We start from the raw sequence: 20464 nt of genomic DNA, 5'->3' as shown, positions 1-20464 counted from the left end.
CACATCACAGTATTCATAGGGTAAGTGGTATCTCATAGAAAGTAATATTTTTAGTATGTGATTCAGTGAATTCTTGATTCAGATGCAGTACACTAATTTTGCCTTCATTCTTAATAGAGTTTATATTCATTTCTGCTTTACAGAAAAGTTTTCAAGGTTCCAAAGAAATACTAGATGGTGTAATATGAAAATATGATGATGCAATATAGAAAAAAATGTTATGTTAATACTTTAGCACAACTTCTGGACACACTACTTCCCAAATTTTTCCTGGCAAATACTTTGCAAGAATATATCTCTGCATTGTCTTTCCTTATGACAGTGTCTCCTCCTCTCTATATTTTCATTTACATTGTTCACTTTTTAGTTACTATGAAAACAAAAATAAAACATATCTGATAGATCAGACAAAAGTGACAAGCCTAAATAAATATTTTGTATGGATAGATGTATTCATGTTACTAGAGATTTTTAAAAATCATTTGTCCTTGAAGAGTACTACATGAGATGAGTGGAACAATGGAACAAAGTTTAGTTTACTATAAAATTTTCAACACCCATCTAATTGCCTTTTCTGACTTCATATCCCAGGGGTCTCCAACTGCCAGCTGAGAAACATCACCTTATGGAGAAATGCACTAAGAAAGAAAGAATGTTTTTGCCTTAACAGAACTCAATGAAATAGTTCCATCAACATTTTTACTGACAAAAAAAAAATGTTAATTCAGTTTTCCATTTCAATAAAGTACTTAAATTTCAGGAAATTTTTTCCATATAAGAAAAAAAAATAATAGCAGAAAACAGATAAAATGTTTGCAGTGAAGATTTTAAATTTTTGGTTTAAAACATCTTGTTTTAAAATTTCTATGTTGTTTCCTTTTTCAGAACTGAAAGACTGGAAGCCTCATTTCAGAGGAAACAAGGGGAGGAGAGGGAGGGAGGAGAGGATAAAAGAAGAAGGGAGGGAGGAAAGGGGAGGGAAGACAACATAAACTTTGAAGCTGATCATTATAACACAATGTTTCAATTAGCTGAAATTTCCAAAATTAAATCATGTGTTTGAATAGCTCTCAGACTCAGTGGTCAGATGCAGCAGTATTTTACTACTTTCTTCAACAATGTTTGGCAAACCTTTCCGTGCACATAAATCTGCCTTCTCTAAAGGCAGATGCTCTTTTCAGTGTTCAGAATACCCTTTCTTCAACACAGAACTACTGTAGATGAACCACACTATGATGACTTAATTCATATTAAGGAAGTTTGCATTTTAAAAATCTAAGTAATTTCAGTGTCATTACTCAGCTTTGAATATGCAAGTTTATTCAGTGTTAGTAAATATGATGCAGAATAAAAAGACACATAACTACACCTGCCATGTTTCCATATCGAATAAACTGCAAACCACAAATTTAACTGTGGTTTTGGGGTTTGGGTTTTGTTTTCTGGGGTTTTTTGTTTATTTTTTAATAAAATAAAAATTTTAATGTATTCAAAGCACCAGAGGTTGGAGTGATGTGAACTGCAAAATGTAAGGCTTTACAGAAATGTTGGCATGTTGGCTTTTATCAGATACATGTTTCAGTACTGTACCTAGTACAGTTTTCCTTTAAACAAGTTTCCATGTCAATAGTCATGATTAATTTTTGCTTTTTCTGCACCCATGACTTTTTGTGTAGTTTCTTTGGCATTTTTTTTCATTACTACACAAAGTCTAATTCAGACAACAGATTAGCAGTTTCATAAATTCAGTTTCAAAAGATTTTTAAAATAAAAAAAGGAAAAAAAGAACACAAGTAAAACAAACACACAAAAAAATTACACACCTGAGATTTTTTGCCCTATTTTTCACAGAGAAAACCACAATGTTATTACCTCAGGAGAAGGTAGTTGAGTAACCACTTCATCACTAATTGTTGAAGAAAGAAGTTTTTCACCAAGAATTTCACATAAGGACTCTGCCATTACTTCCTGTTGCTTAGGGCTGCAGTGGTTTTCCAAAGACAGAACAACTGGATAGTCAGATGCCTGCAAGTATAATTGAAAAGTTTTTACTACTAATAAATAAAAGGAGAATTACTCAATTTCTTGAAATATCTTACAAAAATCCCCTTGGAAATCTGTATTTTCCTTTATTTTCAAAGCATTCAGAACATAGGTCAGCTGTTTCACATTAGTACCACAAGGAAAAAAGCTCACAATATTTACAGAAAAGAGAGAGCTCAATATAAGTGGAGGAAAAAAAATGTGTCATCAGGAGGTTAAGGGGGTTTTAAATATACAGAGCTGAAAAAAAAACAACTATGAAAATCAAATTAAAATCAGCTAAGAAGGGCAAAACACTTCATTAGGGAAAGTAGGTAATATCTGTGCTTTTATAACCTTTGGAAAGTGCATACTGAAGTGTATTTGTGCAATAATCCATTGCAAATAATTGATCATATGCAATTAACACACTGATTAATGCTGGATATAAATAAAGCAGAGAGAAAATAAGTGTTAAATCACCCAAAATTCAGGCTGATTAAATTTCACAGGGCAGAGTATGAACTGGAAGCAAATACAGAATTTCTCACAGAGTTAGTGGCTCAGCTTATATGCAGATCTTCTGAAGAAGGATGAAGGAACTACTGTGTGTCTGAAACACTGATTGTCAAGAAGTTAACTTCTGAAGGAAAAAGAGGACCTACAGAGTCAGCTGCCAAAAAAAGGAGGATGGGGTGAAATCTCCCAACCACACTAGAACATAAGAAATTATCTATGCTAATTTTAAAGGAGAGTGAAAACATTCTGAATTCCCAAATCAATGTTTTTCAAAATTAAAGAAATCTTCATGTCTTCAAACACAATATCTACTATTCCCAAGAAGCTCTTCCTTTTCTAATTCATTCTGACATTGAATTGTCATACAGATTAATCTTTTAGAAACAATGACTGAGCTTCATGAAAAATAGATTCAATAAGGGCAAATAAGGACAAAGAAATATAGAAAACAAAATTATTGCAATTTTTGTGTACCTTTAGGAAGAACTTGGCAGCTTTGACTTAATCATATACCTTTAAATTTACTTCTGACATAATATAATGTTAGCTCTTTTAGTATCTGGAATCTATTCTAAAGGACAATAAAAAAACAATAATAAACAAAACAAACCAGAAATCATTGCCTGAACAAACTATGGGGTTTTTTTGTTTGGTTTTTTTTGGTTTTTTGGCTTTTATTAGGAGTCTCTACACCTTATCACAGTACTCAAACAAAGCAAGTACAACATGGGAAATGGAGGAAAAATTAAACAGTAGCTCAAATTAAGCATGTCTATTAAGACTATGTAAATGAATCTCCTAAATTGTCAGTAACACCAGTGACTATTATAAACAAATACTCTGCATAAAATCTTTGTTTGGGCAGGACCTAAACTGATAATTTCTAAGGGAAATATCATTTTATGTTTGCCTTCTTTTTTACACTTTTCCCTGAGCATTTGTTACCATCTCCTAATAGAAATGCACCTTTCCCTGGATAGGCAGATTGTGCTAAGCATTAGCTATTGCTGTGGTTTTTTTAATCTTATACTAACTTGTGCCAGTTAATTTTGTATTGTAGTTATGTACAATCCACTGTACATTAACAAAAACAGAAGAGTTATGCCTAATAGGATGTGAAGAACAGTATAATAAAATTATATTTTTGGCTTCATTACCTTTCAAAATTAGAGACTAATTACATTTTGTATAAAAAACAGAAAATAATGAATATAGCTTTTTTTGACTCTGGGAAATTTATAAATATATATTTATAAAAATATTTATTTTTATATATTTTCTTTCGTATTTTTTTACACTTCTAACGTTGTCCTGAATGTAAGGCTTATCCTGACAGCCATTCAGGACTTCCTTGTATGAGTTTTGACAGGCACCTATGCAAAAGAGTAAGACAGTGCCAAAACTCTCCAGATTTGACAGCTCTGCCAGAGATAGAGAGACAGGATATTTCCCTAATGAACCATCTGATAAAAAGATATCAGTAGATTATAACCTCATGTTATTAGGCCTTGAGTTCAAAATAAAAAGAGAGGGAATGGAAAACAGAGTAAACTTCAAACTCAAGCTATAATCTTCTTCCACTACCTTCATGAAGTTAAGTATAGGATATAAGACAAACTAGAGGAATAAGTAAAGTTTAAAAAGTTGAAAGATATATAGAGGGAATACAACATCAGACTGATTCTGAAGTAGTTCCTCACTATATTAATTTCTTGCTCGAATGGCAACAGGTGAGAATTGTATCTAGGAAGCTGAGATCATCTGAATTAATTTCATCAAGTTAGGTTTATATCATTATCATCAAAACATGTGTGTACATACCTATGTATGTGTGTGTATATAATGTATATTTATACATACCGAAAATGCATACTCGTCTATTGCTTTAATTACAGATTTAAATGTAATTTTGCTTGTTAAAGTGTGACCATGATATACAACAGGTTCATTGTTTGAGCCATCCCAGCAGTCAATTTCCAGGCAACGACATCCTTTTACTAGAGCACTTGAAAAGAAGAAGAGAAACAGTTTTGTAGTAGAAGGATACCATACTTTCTTATACAAGTTGTTGTGTTTCTGATTACAAGCACATTGAATAATAACAAACAACTTTTTCATCACAAAAGAAAAGAAGTCCTATAAAATTAATCATATATGATACAGGGCTATATTTTCTGTTGACTATCTTAGACATGTTAGGTAATTAACTTTACTAGAGCATTAAGTAGTGCTTAATAACATGAATTAACTGAACAGCCTTCATTAACAGTCTACAAACAAGGGTCAAATATTTAAATAAAAGAACTTAGGAATTATGCTTAAAACAGAAGAAGAAATGTTTGAAAGAGCCTTTTTATTATTACTATTCCAATATCTTTCTGGAAGTTTGAGAGACATAACACTTAGAAATAATACCATCAAACTTACACAATTAGGTTATCCTTGGTTTTTACTTAATTCAATTTTTCTCACCCCATTGTATTTCTAAAAGGAATGCTAAAGATTCTCAAATGCCTTAACTTTACTCTGGTTTGCATTTCAATATGTTAATGGCAGCCACTAAAAGTCTTAGGTTTCTAATATGTTTCTTCTTACTACTTTAAACATTTCTTGTATTTTACCTAAAACCAAATATCTTTTACATGCTGCCCTTTACATGCCAACAATACCTGAACAATGCTTCTGGCTTATTTTAGCTTTTTATATTTTTCTTACATAAATGATATATAAAGAAGAAGAGAGGGAGTTTTATACCCTCTTTGAAATCACTTAAAGAAATGCAGTATGAATTCCATATCCTTTTAAATACTGTTAGAAATAAACTCAGTGCTGTTTCTGATGGTTACAAGTCATTACTGAAAATAAAGGGAGCAACCAAACTAAAATAGTTCAGAGAGATGATGGTTCCAACTGTTTACACTTCAATAAAGTAGTAAATTAGAGAAGTAGTGATGAACAGTTGCTTTTCAAAGTCTTTATAATTTCTGTCCTCATATATCTTGGTTTGCATAAATAATCCATTTTGTCCCTCCCTGATTATTTTTTTTTAAATATATCTTGGTAATAAGGCACCCTGGTTTCCTTCTCTTGGAATTTAGGTTCCAAGGGAAAGCCTCTTCTCCTGGTTACTTTAGTAGCCACATTTTTGTTGTTTCTAAACTGACCACACTGCAGCATGGAGTGATCACAAATATCCCTGACATACTCCAGCACACTCTGCCTTTCTGACCTGTGCATTGATCATCTTAGAGCTTGCCCAGCAATTTTATATTTAGTACAATGTTCTATTTATTTTTGCATTGCATGTTGAGCTTAAAAACTCATCTCATCGTATACTGTGCAACATACTATAGATTTCTTCTGCTGTGAGGTGGATTTTTTTAAATACAAGTTAAGAAATAGATTGTTTCCAGACTGTGAACAGATGGTTTGGCAAATATATTGAAAAGTGTACACACAAAATACCACTATCACATTTTCTACTTGTAACTCTGGTGGGTTTGCTCCTTATTGACAAACAGGATTATATGTATCTTAGTATTCATTAAAAAACAAAATGCAAAGAATGTTTAAAATATATAAAAAGAGTATCCAAATACCTGATATATCCATCAATATGACTGGGCCCTATTAGCTGGTCAGATATCAAGTAGGTGTTGTGAGATGATGAAATAAAATAATCACATAATGGGTGGTTCATATCTTGGTAGATAGTCTTGTGGGCTCTTTTTAATATCGAACAGTCTTCTGAACTCATGTACCTTATAAATCCTTCAAATGACAACTGCCTTCTTTTCTTCACTGAACAAAAAAAAATAGCAAAAAGTTTCTGGTGTGAAGCTAAATTGATGCTTATATCTCTGTTGTATTTAATAGCCCATTCTGAACATTACTAAAAGTTGTATGGCATAACACTTTCCTGCAGTTTTAAAATGCATAACAATATAAACCCAAACGTCAGTTATGTGCAATTCTAGACATAAATTGCTGTGGTTCCAAATTATGAGACATTTTTATTCTTCTGTGGGCACCAGTTAGAAGAGTTTGCAGTAGTCCTAATTAAATACAAAGGAAAACATTTGTTATTTAGTTTTGGAAAGTAATATGCTAGTCAATGCACAGAGAATATTCTTTTCTATGTAGAAATAACAGAAATTGTCCTCCAAAATATGGGCTGGAGAGTGCCAAAATTATCCTTCAGACACTGAAATTCCTAGCACCAAATATTTTCCTCAGTGGTGGAAAATACCAAATGAACAGTGAAGAAATAATATTTCAATTAGAACTGTTTGAAATAAAAATAACATCTTAACAAAACAAATGAATGCCCACAAAGATGAATTGCAAATCAAGCTTATTATATTATTTAATATATAACAAAATGTGCTAATTGCCTCCATACCAGTGACATTCATCCCTTTGTTTTGTTTTTAACTGATTTACTGACAAACAGAGCCATTATACTGCCAACTGCTAATCCAAAGTCGTGCTTTAAATGTAATAATTTTGTAAATGATGTAATCTCAGAAGTCAGTTTTGCTTCAAAACACAACCTAGTTTAAATTGGGGATTTTTGCCCAGTTCTAGCTGCAAAATAAATATTTTTTCATCACAGTAAGTTAGATAATTAAGCAGTAAGTAATCCAAGACTATTTTCTGTTAACTAACATAAAGAATTCAGTGACACACTTTTGAGAGAAAAAAAAAATAAAAAGAAAATCCAAAACATTTATTTGATCTATTAATTCTCTATACAGCTCTGAGAATCATGATCTCCATGTTAGAGTTTCAACCATAAGACACCAGTATGTGTACACACTGAGTGTTTTATACCCAAATGTAGATTTATTAAAATCATTCTTATGATGGTAAAACAAAGAAAATAATTATTTCTAAATTATACAATTTCTTTGATTGGAAAATTGTTTTAAAATGCTACATAGAAATAGAAATAAAAATAATAGAAATAGAAATAATAGAAAGAAATAGAAATAGAAACAGAAGAAATGAAAAAAAAGAAATAAATAAGAAATTAGAAAAAAGAAGAAATAACAAATAATAATAAATATTAAATAATAAGAAATAAAAATAAATAGAAAATAAGTATCAAGTTCCTCCAGAGAGCATACAGAGTTGTCCTTGGTCAAACAGATGTTATTCCTACCAGAAGTCTATCAAAGTTCTATTTAAAGACTTTCAATGATGAAGAATCCACAAGTATCCTAATAATCTCATATCCCTAATAATCCATCACTAAGTAACCTTATTGTTACAAACTTTTCCATAATGCTTCCTCCCAAAAGTCTGCCCAAAATATTTTTCTGTTTTGTATTATTCCTTTCCTTTTTTTTCACTCTTAAGCACAGATGGAAACTGCTATTATGCTTCCCTTCATTCCACTGCTTTCCAGAAGAAAAACATCTTTCTGTTTAGGTTAGGTTTTCTTAGACATCTGATGATTTTCTGTTATTTTTCTAAAACTCTTTCCATCTGATGAACTTCCTTCTTGATGTTTGATTCCATAAATGGAATGCTGGGCTTCTCCTTATTCTATTCATTCCATCCTTTTTTTCTATGTCATCAATTTGCCAGGATCACTTTGACTTGTTATCTTGTTCCCTGTAAAACTTGAAGTTCTGCTGTTAAATACAAATTCAATAACATTTATTTCTATTCCAGCACTCAGTTTACCAATGGCATAAAAGAAATCTGAATTCCAACACACTGCTCTGTGAAACTGTGAATTGATATAGCCTTAATTTTGACTCTATGTCAGTGGAGACTACTTCTCACAGTGAGTTGCTTACATACTATTTAATTATTTTGCCTACATCTTCAGCTTGGTTTTTAGAATGCAAGACAGTGATAAAGGTATGATTTTTCTTTGTACAGAGAACTGTTCCTCTCATAGCAAAAACTGGAACTGACAATGTTCTGACAACTTCTTACTATTTTAGGGGTGATTACAAACTCAGTATTTGCTCCACTTTTTTGGTTGTTTTTTTTTTGTTCCCTTTCCAAAACAGATATTACATTTGACCATTCCCAGTCTTTCAGTTCATCATCCACTCTCCACATGTAGTAGAGCCAAGTTTGTTCCAGTCATTTTTCTAAAACTTATGTATTTGTCAACCTGTCTTCAGCAGTGACCTGGTTAAGGTATTTAAGCATTTTCTATATTGGGTTTTTTTTTCACATTTTTGACTGTTATCTTGTTCTGGCATCATTAATAAGGACACATGATTGTACTTAAATCGCGGATTGAGAAGTTCCTTAGTCTTTCTTTTAACTGACATATTAGAAGAATTCCTTGTTGATACCCTGATTACTCTTGACAGTTGAAACTTATTCAGTATCTTTACCTTTTTCATTTATCCACATGCACATTATAGTATTTCATATTTGCACAAATAGAAGTTTCTATCTTCTGGGTCTTTAAAAATGTTCTGAATTTTTTAGATGTCACTCAAAACAGAACATATTCATCTTGTATGCGGTATCTATAATGAATTATATGAACTGCAGACTTAATTCTTTTGAAAAGAAAGATTTTCATCAATAGTATCTGGATTTGGTTTCTAATTATTTTTATTCTTCATCCCCTATATATTTCTCTTTGTATTTTCTCTTTGTAAAAACTAGTTGCATAGTAACTCTTTTTGGGTTTTGTTTGGTTTATTATTTGTACTTTATTATTATTATTATTATTAATCTCCATAATTCTTCTACGGTGGAAAGATACTTTCATCAAGACCCCACATTTATTCCCTAGAGGAATCTTACTCTTTTTCTCAATTATGATCCTTTGACAATGGTTAGTGTCCACAGATATCCATTTGGTATGAAAGAAAAAGAGAAAGCAGGAAAAGATTCCTGTCTTCTTCTTGTTATTTACAAAGTTCAATGTTTTTTCTTCCCCTCCCCTTTTGGATAGTCTGTAATAAAAAGTATTAATAATATATGTATTATATACATAAACGTGATTTTTAAAAAAGGGGAGGTGTTCCCCATTTCTGCAGTTAAAGTATATTCAAGTTCTGCCATATATGTAAATACTGCCATTTCACAGAGGAATAATGGATATAATGAGTATTTTAAAAACTTGGATTACATTATATGCCTATGCTATTTTGATTTTATTACATCCAGATATTTGCTGCCCTAAAGGGACTGAGGCCTGTGGAGGATTCACACTCAAGCAGATGGAATAGGTCATAAGGAAGAACTAGCCAAAAAAAAGTGTGACAAAGGTGGAGTGGCAGAAGGGATTCACCATGCATTGACCACAGCCTCCTGCAACACCTCCTTCTTGACTGAAGTGATTGAGTACAACCTGCAGCAATTAAAAGGTGGGTGGAGAAGTGTCTGAGCTGAAGCAGATACTGGGAAGTGAGGAGGAGTCTGAACTAAAGTTAAGCCTGTGAGACAGGATGAAGGTGTTTCCCCATTTCGAAATGTGCATGTTCTTTGTTCCCTAATAGCCACATTAGTAAATAAATGTTTATGTTGCACAGCCACCAGAGATGTGGAAATAGGTACAAATATGTTGGCTGGAAATTTTAGGGAGTTACTTGCAATCAGTGGCAAGGGTGTTACTCTGCTGTATTGCAAGAAGGAAGCTTTGAATAATCATTAAAAGAATCAAATAATAATAGCCTGATGGCAGAAATATTATCAGATGGAATTTTGTATTAAGAAATTTGGCTATTTTATGTCAGACTAAAACATTTATACTCCAAGTGAACAGTAAGGAATAAATATTTCCTTGGCTAAAGAACACAGTTACTCCTTTTCTATGCTGAGCTAATATTCTAGGAAGTGTAGACCCTGACACACACTTGTAACTAATACTAGTGCTATGAAGTTTATCAGATAATGGCTGTGACTATTAGCAAACCAGTCAATCAAGTGTCAAAATCAACCCTTTTCCCTTTCTGCAATGCACAGGACAAGGAGGGCAAATTAGTCCAACAGATCATGCTGTTCATCATAACAAATTCAAGCAGCTCACAGAAAATGGTCTATCACCACACCATTTGAATCAACTGTCATGTCAATCATATCTGCAGCTTCTCATTAAATATGCTCGAATTATTCTATTAGATCACTCAAAGGAGCATGATGAATACAGCTTTTGTTTAATTGAGTGAGATTAGTTCCAATTACAAGAAAAAAGTTCTATCACAGATGAAGAAACAAACAAGAATTTCGTTGAGCATCTGAAATTTAAAACCAGACATTAAATTAAAACTATAGACAATTTAGTTATTTATGAGTGTCTTCTAACTCTCTAAAAAGATTTCATTCTTTAACCCCTTTATAGCTATTAACTTTCTCATCAGATTATATAACTCAAAACAAAAGAAGCCTTTAAAAATAAGTAACTTATTATATAATTAATTAGTAAACAAATTAGAGCTCAGAGAGAGTAGAGTATATTCAATTAAACAGAGTAATGGCACAAAGAATCTAAAGTTTTGTACCTTTTACTGGACAGTGAGTGACTCTTAATGAAATACAAAACATCTCTTTCTTGTTGAAAGAGTGATCTACTTTCTTCTTTCCACCCCAGAGGGAATGATCAGCTAAAGTATTCCAGTGGTTATTGTCCTATATGGAAGATTTTCTCTTTCTTGGATTTGTTTTTCTATCAAAGACTTGGAACCAAGGGAAACTAGCAAACTTAATCATCTGAGGTTCATGTTCCACTGAAAAAATAACAGCTTGCAATAACATGCAGTCACTTCTGGTTTCCTTTTCTTAGCTTAGATGCAAATTTTGCCTCAAATTATGCTCAGTGAAACTCAGCAGAAATATTACATGACAACCTGAAGCAGCCTTCAAGAGTAAGAATAGGCATTATTACTGATTTAACAAACTTCCTCTCATCTCAGACTCCTTATGATTCAGAAAGGGTGATCAGGTGCTTGTGAAGATCTCACAGAGTGCTGCTTCTGCAAGTGAGGCAAGGGGAGATAAAAACCTTCAGGTATGTGGGGGAGGTCATTTGCATTATGACTAAATTCCTCAAGTGAAGAAAGTGTATTGAGCAGACAAGCAAAATGGCAGATGAGAACCATAAGAAAAGTAAAGTAAAATATGAGTTGTAACACACTGAAGAACAGAATATATAGAAGGTCAAGAGAAAGAGATAAATTGCAGAGAAAGTAGAGAAACATGAAAATAAGGAAATTGAAACAGAGAAAGAAAAAATAACAAATGCATAAAAAGTAAGACAAGGCTTTTAAAGTAATAAATGTATGAGGTTTTGCACAATGGTTTTAAAAAATTGCTTTGATGACTTTAAACACTCATCAAAATATAATGAGCTTTTTTCTTAAAAAAAAACAATGGCAACCACATATGAATCTTTCCATGATAGCTAAACAAAGAATTTATGATCTTCACAGGTATGCTTGAATCAATAGGAAGATGAACTCATTGGTCATTGGCTGCAAAGTATTACAGAAATCTGGAAGAACCCAGCTTGAGCTCCAGATTCTGGGCTGATTTGCCACTGCTAGCTGTTTAGAAAGCAACTTCAAAAAGACAATCATGGATTCACTAAGACACACTAAAAGTCAAAAAGCACAAAAAAGAAACTGTGGAACTGCTGATCAAAGTGCAGGCCAAGTACAAGAGGGAGATACAGAAACACTGTTGAGGCATAATGAAATGATGCCTGAAAGCCAATGCTCAACCAAAATTGACCCTGGCAAGGAACATGAGTGGCAACATGGAGCATTTTTACTGCTTCATTGACTGTGTTTTTAATAAAGGAGTAAGTGGCAAGCTGTTGGAAAGGCCATAACGCTCAAGTACTCAGTTCTGTCTTTCTCGTTCTTCATCAACAAGGTGTAGACTTTGTACCCCCAGGCAGAGTTCCAGGAGAAAAGGAACTTCCAGCAGATGGAGATTAGGATAGAGATTACAGGACAGAACTCAATACATTTGGCCATGGGACCAAATGAGATGAATCTGAGGGTTTTAAGACTGCTGGCTGATACCCCTGCAAAGCCACTCTTTATCCTCTTTGAAATGCTGGAGAGACCAGGGGAGGTCTCTCTGACTGAAGAACAAATATTGGACTCATTTTTGAAAGGGGCAAGGACTTTCTGTGCTTGTAGCCCAACCATATCCCCAGCTGCATCAAAAGAAGTGTGACCAGCAGGTCAAGGGAGGTGAATCTGCCCTTCTACTCCTCCCTCAGGAGACTCCACTTGGAATACTGCATCCAGGACTGGAGTCCTCAGCAAGGGAAAGATGTGAACCTGTTGGAGTGGGTTTAGAGGAGGGCCTCAAAAATTACCAGAGGGATGGAACACCTCCTCTGTGAAGAAAGCCTGAGAAAGCTGGGATTGTTCAGCCTTGGGAAGAGAAGGCTTTGGGGAGAATACTGTGGCCTTTTGATATTTAAAAGATTATAAGAAAGATGGAGACAGGGTTTTTAATACAGCCTACAGCAACAGCACAAAGGGTATTTGTTTTAAACCGCAAGAGGGTAGATTAAGACTATATATAAGGAAGATATTTTTTATTATTAGGTTGATGAAACACTGCAATATGCTGTCCAGAGAGCTGGTAGATGCTCTATCCCTGGAAACATTCAAGGTCAGGTTTAATCAGGCTCACGTCTCTGCTCAATGCAGCCAAGTTGGACCAGATAACCTTTAAAGGTCCCTTCCAACCCAAACAATTCTGTGACTCAATTCAGGGAGCTACAGGTTGGCTGCTCCCAGTTTTCATCCCTGGGAAAATCACGGTGCAAGAACTCATGGAAGTAATTTCTGGACATATGTGGAAGCCATGGATCTCTCTGTGCTTAGAGTTTTTCAGGTTTTGACTGAAAAAAAAAATGTTGAGAAACTTATTCTGAAATCAGTGTTAACCTAGCTTTGAGCAGAAGGCTGGAATAGTTGCCATCCTGAGGTCTTTTCTATCTGAACAGTTCCAGGATTCTGGGACAGCAGAAATCTATGTTTCAAGACCTGCTCTTAGAAGTTGATTAGAGAACAAAATGGAAATGGTATTTCAGACTGGGAGAGCATAAATAATTAATTATAGCTGTAATCCCAATAACATGAATAGTGACATCAGTAGACACGTGATGGGGCAGATCAGTAACCAGACTCCATGCCTGCTGAAGATGATGAAGATCAACCATATCTGTAAGACTGCTTTAATGCTTCCCTGATATTTTTTTCCAAGCAGCTTTGGCTGAGAGCAAATCAAACTACTACTGTCTAAGGTTTCAGTCTTCTAACCTTCTCAGTGTATTCATCCTTAGAAATTACTCTCTGCTATGAAATAGCTGTTACTACTAAATTTAAACTTTCTGCCCTGTGACACTCAAGTACAAACATACCAAGTGCAAAAATATGACTCTATTAAAAATTGTAGCACTGAACAGTCCAAAAGTGCTATATTAATCTCTTTTAACATGTATTGTTTCCATTTGTAAGATAAACTTTAAGCAAAAAGCTCTATTTTATCAACAACATTATAACAAGTAACATGACCCCCAAGTAGGATTAGATTAATTTTGGTTGTAAAATATGCTCTGTATTGCAATGGGTTTAACTACATTTATTTTCACATTACTATGGTTGTGAATCACCATACTGAGATTGTATACCATTAAATTTTGACATTTTTTTTAATTGAGAAATGCTGTCCTCAGGCTTCAGATTCTAATACTGAAAATTTATTTTTTAACAAATATTTATCCACTATTGGTGATGTAATTAGGGTTGATTTCCTTTACGTGAAATATCCTGTGCTGAACAGACCAGCTGCTAACAAAGCATAATTTCTACTTTTTTATACTTCTAATGTGCCATTACTTCTAATTTATTAAGCAAAATTATTTTGAACATTTAGCTAAACAAAAATCAATATGGCTTTCCAATAATGGTAATTGACATGTTTCAGTGGATATTGAAAAAATCCAGTGCAGTTCATATTAGCTCATCTATTGTGTGAATTGTATTTTGCTTAAGTAATCTACATGTAGGTTTTGGACCAGTCAGTTGTAACAAGCAGTAAAATGGATATGGTAAGTAATATATTATTCTGTCACTGAGCAACATGCTGTGTAAATTTATTTTTCTCTATTAGTGGTTTCTTGTGTTATTACATTCACAATGTTTAAAGATTTGAATTTTTAAGAAAGTGTTTGCAAAAGCTATTATACAATATACATAATTATAATTCTGCCCAGCTACTCCAGTCTTGTGAGATCCCATCTGAAGTACTGTGCCCAGCTCTTTAGCCCCCAACACAGGAAGGATTCAGAGCTTCTTTTGAGTGAGTCCAGAAAAGGTACATGAAGATGATGAGAGGGCTGAAGCACTTCTCTTTTGAAGACAGTCTGAGAAAGTTGGGGTTGTTCAGCCTGGAAATGAGGAGGCTCCTGGACAGACCCTCTAGTGGCCTTCCAGTACGTGAAGGAGGGAAAACTGGGAATGGACTTATACAAGGGCATGCAGTGATAGGATGAGAGGGGATGGCTTTAAATTGAAAGAGGTTAGAGTTAGACTAGGCATTAGGAAGAAATTCTTGGTGTGTGGGAGGGTGGTGAAACACTGGAACAGGTTGCCCAAAGAAGTCATGGGTGACCACTCCCTAGAAAGGTTCAAGGCCAGGTTGGATGGGGCTTTGAGCAACCTGGTCTAGTGGAACATGTCCCTGCCCACACAGGGGGTTTGGAACTAGAGGATCTTTACGGTGCCTTCTGCCCTTCTGCCCATAGAGTTCATATAGAACTCTATGGTTCTATATGAATTGCTTATATTATTTCTCTTGAAATGTTCTTTAAAATTTACATAATCAGATGGTTATTCAAATATATAAAGTCACTGAATGAAGCACAGTAAATATGAGCTAGAAATAAAATAATTAAACTATGCATACCTTCTTCAACGGGTTCATACTTCAAAATAATTTCTAAGGCAATCATTTCACAAGCATCAGTTTCATGTTGTTCTTTTCTGAGAAACTCCATCAGCTCAAGGTTAGCTAGAATTTTGTTGTTTGGAGCATAAGCTCGGAAAAGTTCCTGAAATTCAGGTCTGTGTACAAGGGTTCGATAAATTGCCCTGAAGTCTTCTATGGTAATTGTATGTACCTTCTGTTTCTCAACTGTTTTCTGAAAAGAAAGAATAAAATCAAAATGGTCAGTACAAGGATATACAATAATGCAAAGATATACACAAACCACTCATAACTGATCATAAAAGCAAGAATGATAGTGAAAACAGTGACTGCAATGCATTAAATTATAACCTATTTCTAGATTAGACAATATTTAAATTTTATTTTGTGTGTTAAAAAGATTTTATACAAATTTAAGTGTGCCATGTGACATAATTAGCATTTACATAATTACAAATAATTCCTATATAATGCATGTGGAATGTTAGAACACATTATATAAAATGTCTAAAATGCTATGCCATAAAATAAATTTGCAGCATAAAAACTATTGAGTAGAAAATATAGCTAAAAATAACACTACAACAGCAATTTCAACTATAATCTAAGTACTGTCAGATGACCTTACATAAAATGAAGAGCAAACACTTACCTAAAGAATGAAAGAATTACCATATATCATGAGATACAATTTTCTCAATATATCAAATAAGAAGCACTATTAAAGTTTGTAGACAAGATACATTATAATAACCTATGACATCATGTTCTGTTCTTAACAAACCAGAATGCTTAACTCAGACTAATTATCCACACTTTCAGAATTCTTAGGCTGTAAGCTTGTCTTCATAGCTTAAAAATGTTGCAGTGTATCAGTATAGAAGACACACACACACAAAAAATAAAAATTAAAAGGGCAAAAGAATTAGAGCAGAAAAATTCTTATTTCTTCCATTTGTTTACCTTTTTTCCAGTTTAAAGATTTTACTTATCCTTCGAAAGTTTCTCCATGAAATATGTAATTGTGCATATGAAATATAAGCATTGCTAATATTTTAACTTGTATTATTCTTAAAAGTTTCATGAGAAACCTTGAAAGTCTGCTGATAAAATTACAAAGAACCATCATAAATAAATGGCAGTCACCTCATTGATTATCACTGTAAGCTGCTCAAAATTAATAATTTTTGGCTTTTTAAACTTAGACAACCGAAGAGGCTGTATTTTAGTATTTAATAACATGGTACCTACTGTAGTTAGTAGTGTTTCCCCAAAAGTGTCCTTAAATATGAAATTGCTTACCTGAACTCTGACTGCTCTTTGACAAAGACTTTTGATTACTACTAAATTAGATTGCTTTTTGAAGAGATACCATAACTGAAAGCTTAATGATACATTACCAGTTTCTGAATAAATACAATAGAACATATTAGAAAAAGAAAACACGTACAAAAGGAAGTTTCATGGAGCTCTAGCCGAAAAATTTACAAATTAGTACTTAAGTATTTACTCTAAGTTTGTGAAAGAGAATGAAATTATTATTTTTAACAGAAATCACCAACAAGAAAATAATACAGTACAAATTCTAGTAATAGGCATTTCGTTACTGCTTGAGAAATCCCACATGTAAGGGTGATATCTTCAATCTAATTTTTACCAACTTTAAGAAAAGTGCACTCATACTCATACTCAAGTGTACTCATAACTGTTAAACAGAAAAAGAAAATTTCAACTGATTTTGGAACTAAACCATCTGTCAGGACTCAGGAAATATTCAGGTAGGAATTCACACAAAATGAAACTGGGCAAAAAAATTAAATTTTCTGTCTCAGTTGTCTCTTGATGAAGTACAGGCAATAGTAGTACACATGAGAGCTTTTCCAATTACAGGTGCAAAAATCATGTCAATATAAAAAAAAGATTTTTATAAAATTTTCATTGGTAGACTTATTGTTATTTTTACTAGTGCACATCTAAGCTCTGCTATTCAAAAGAAAAGATGCATCTTGACAAAGAGTGCTGAGAATAATTTTATCATGTTCGTAACTGCTTAACCTATATATTCCTCACCTTGAAAATATGTTTTACATGTGCAAAATCAAAAGGCATTTGCAATTTTTCAAGTAGCTTCAATGTGCTCTCAAAATCAATCTTTCCACTCCTGAACTCATTCTGAATGACGGACAAAAACCACGTATGAAAGATCAGGTTAAGGAAACTTCTGACCCATGTTATTGCCTTCGAACAGGGGGAGAAGGGGGAGAAGTATAATTTCTTTAAAACTAAAAAGTTTGCCCTGTGCTTTTCTTGTATTCTAGAACCAATCTTGTCTTCTGATTTCTGAGAAAGCAGTAGGCTTTGAGGCAGATAGAAAGACATTTTTGCTCTGTGTCCAGAGACTTCAAGGGCAAAAGTGACATAGAGGGGAGGTCATGAAGGAAAACAAGGGGTGGTCAGGGTGAGGAGAGGGGTAGAGTGAGAGGAGGGAGGTGGGAGGAGGCCAAGGGGATTCAGCAGCTGTAGCAAATGGTGGGATGAGTCCAAACATCACCAAGGTGAGTGCACCCACCATTGAACCCACCCAATCACTCCCAACGACCCAAATGGACTGGCTGCCCCAGGCCCTCCTTTTGATTAATACTTGAGGGTCCCATATGTGCACAAGCAAGGCACTGGGTGGAAAGAATCATCCCAGAGAAGGTGAAACAACAGCAGTTGCTGTAGGGTAGGGAGAGGCAGAGAGGAGGAGGAGGATGCAGAGGAGCAAAAGGAGGAGGAGGTAAAGCAGCAGCAGGATATCTGTTCTCCTCCATGCCGTCTCTGCGTCACCGGCTCCAGTCTCTTTGCTACAGTGGTGTTAGCAGCGTTTGGCAGACCATCACCTCGGTTTGCTCCAGTTCCTGGCAGACCTTTTTCCTTACCCCCTCACCCCTGTGTCTGGGTGCCACAGCCTCCAAACTCAGCGTTTCCCCGGTGCTGCTGTGAGGTCACCAGCTGCAGCCCCCAGTGCAGGGCCCTTCCCACCACCGCTCTCAGCACCCCTGCCACCATCTTCTCACTTCTCCTTCCAGCACCAAGTGGCCCATCCACCTTCCCCTCACCCTGTGATCTCCCACCCTCTGAGCAGCCCCAACCTCTGGCTCGCATGTGAGGTAGGAGCTGGGTGAGCTGGGGAAGGTGTCTCTCATTTGTGGCCTACTGCACCATTCTCCTCCTGGGCGGTGAGACCGGGTTGGCTGAGCTCTCTCTGCTCTGACCCAGGAGGACCAAGCTGGTGAGGCAGGGTGCTGCCTGAGCAGGGGCCTCTCACAAGAAAAACTTCACCCTGGTTCCAGATAATCACACTGTGCTACTGACCCACTGAAATGTCTTAGAGAGAAGTGTTTCTTTGACCTCCAGGATGAATTCTCTTTTGACTTTGGTGACCTGCACAGGGTAATCAGCAAACTCCAGTCACAGTGTGATGCTGGATGAGTGGGGTCTGTAGAGAGATGCCCTCCACAAAGGCTTGAAGAGCCATGGGAGCTGCCACTCTCCTCTAAAGAACTGCTGTATGTTCGGAAAAAAGGCATGGGGAAGAGGTAGCCATTTGTGCCCTATGTTCAGTCTCATCTCACTGCAAATCACTGGAACAGCTTTTGGAAGTCAGACTGGACTTCTGTCCTGACTCCATTTACCACTCAGGTTACAGGGATATTTTTCCTCCAGATGCACTACTGCAGGGATGCCAAACTCCATTTAACTGTCAGCAAGTCTGTAAGTGAGACTCTAAATCTGATAGACCAAAGTTAGTTTTCCACAGCTTTTGTGCAGTTTGTGATAGCTGAGGACACCAAACTTCATACTGCCATTCTGGAAAACATTCAGGCTTCATCGGAGGGTATATGTGGGAAATATCTGCAGGGAAGCTCTCTGTTACTTCACTTTTATGAACGGGAATACAGCATTGAATGATCAGCATTTGAACACCAATGTCTTCAATACAGACCTGTCTCCAAGCTTACTGAAACAATTATTTCACATGGTGGTAGAAAAAATATATATATATATGAAAAAAACCCCACAAAACAAGGTGTTTAGTTCATTTATGTCTGGATTAGTCAGGGAAGTGCATCAATTGTCATCAGTCAATCACCACTTTCAAAGTAATTCAGATCTGTAGTGACTGAAACTAATTTGGTGTATTTTTAAATTATTATTCATGTAATTTTCATATAATTCATGTAATTTTATAAAGGTGCTAGCTACAGCTGAGCCAGCAAGCAAGCTCTTACTTTCCCTTGAAATTTTATACAATATTATAGTTCCTTAACTTTATACTACATGTAGCGTTGGTTATAAGGAAACCTGTATGATTAGTTGGTAGTTGGCAAAAATATTGAAGAATTATTTCAAGATTTTTTCATTGAAACTGAAACCCAGGAACCCAGTCTGCAGGCTTTGCTTGTGCATACATCTTGGTCTGCACAGGAGACACCCTTAACATAGTCACATGAAAAAGATCAGTACACAGGAGGAATCAATTTCTTAAAGATAGTGCAGAGGGTACATCAGGACTGACCAGGGATATATGCTGGATATAACAGCATTACAGAGTAAAGCAATGTTTCTTCCCTTCTCTCAGTGTTTGCTGCAAGTGCCAAGGGAAGGTATGTGACTTTGCTTTACTTTCAAAGTGAAGCTTTGCTAATATATTTATTACAGTAAATGAAATGTGTGCCACACTTGCTGTTTTCTTGGAACATTCCTCTTAATTAAAGTTGTGTTAGAAACACAGCTTAATGTCAAGCAGTAATGCAAACACTAGATCAAAAATATCGATGTGAGCGTTTAAACATTCTTATAAATACCAGATGTTTTTAATGTAATCATAAGATTTTGATTTTTTTTCATCACTGCTGGTGGCAAATAATTGTCACATGGGTGGAACATTCCCTTTCGTAAATACTGATCAGTGGCTTCATAGTTTCACTGCTCAGATTGGCAATGA

At 34.9% G+C, this 20464-nt stretch overlaps 2 protein-coding genes across 2 annotated transcripts in view; one reads left to right on the top strand and one right to left on the bottom strand.

Annotated features, from left to right (window-relative positions):
* PLCZ1 (phospholipase C zeta 1) overlaps positions 1-18287 on the bottom strand; it is a 43500-nt gene extending 25213 nt beyond the window's left edge. The window contains exons 1-6 of the mRNA XM_008501170.2: positions 18274-18287; positions 17545-17668; positions 15454-15688; positions 6141-6342; positions 4402-4546; positions 1873-2025 (exon numbers count right to left, since the gene is read on the bottom strand). Of these exons, the coding sequence (XP_008499392.1) occupies positions 1873-2025; positions 4402-4546; positions 6141-6342; positions 15454-15688; positions 17545-17668; positions 18274-18287 (873 nt within the window). The remainder of the gene's footprint in view (positions 1-1872; positions 2026-4401; positions 4547-6140; positions 6343-15453; positions 15689-17544; positions 17669-18273) is intronic.
* On the top strand, positions 18286-19428 carry CAPZA3 (capping actin protein of muscle Z-line subunit alpha 3). Its single transcript, XM_008501171.2, is given in 6 exon segments — positions 18286-18360; positions 18736-18744; positions 18746-18854; positions 18857-18926; positions 18928-19033; positions 19036-19428. Coding segments are annotated over 6 exon segments (762 nt in total).
* Positions 19429-20464: the final 1036 nt, after the last annotated feature.

Source organism: Calypte anna, chromosome 1 (genome assembly GCF_003957555.1).
Source record: "Calypte anna isolate BGI_N300 chromosome 1, bCalAnn1_v1.p, whole genome shotgun sequence".
Classification (NCBI taxonomy): Eukaryota; Metazoa; Chordata; class Aves; order Apodiformes; family Trochilidae; genus Calypte; species Calypte anna.
The sequence above is the reverse complement of the archived record's forward strand: the minus strand, read 5'-3'. Positions and strand labels throughout refer to the sequence as shown.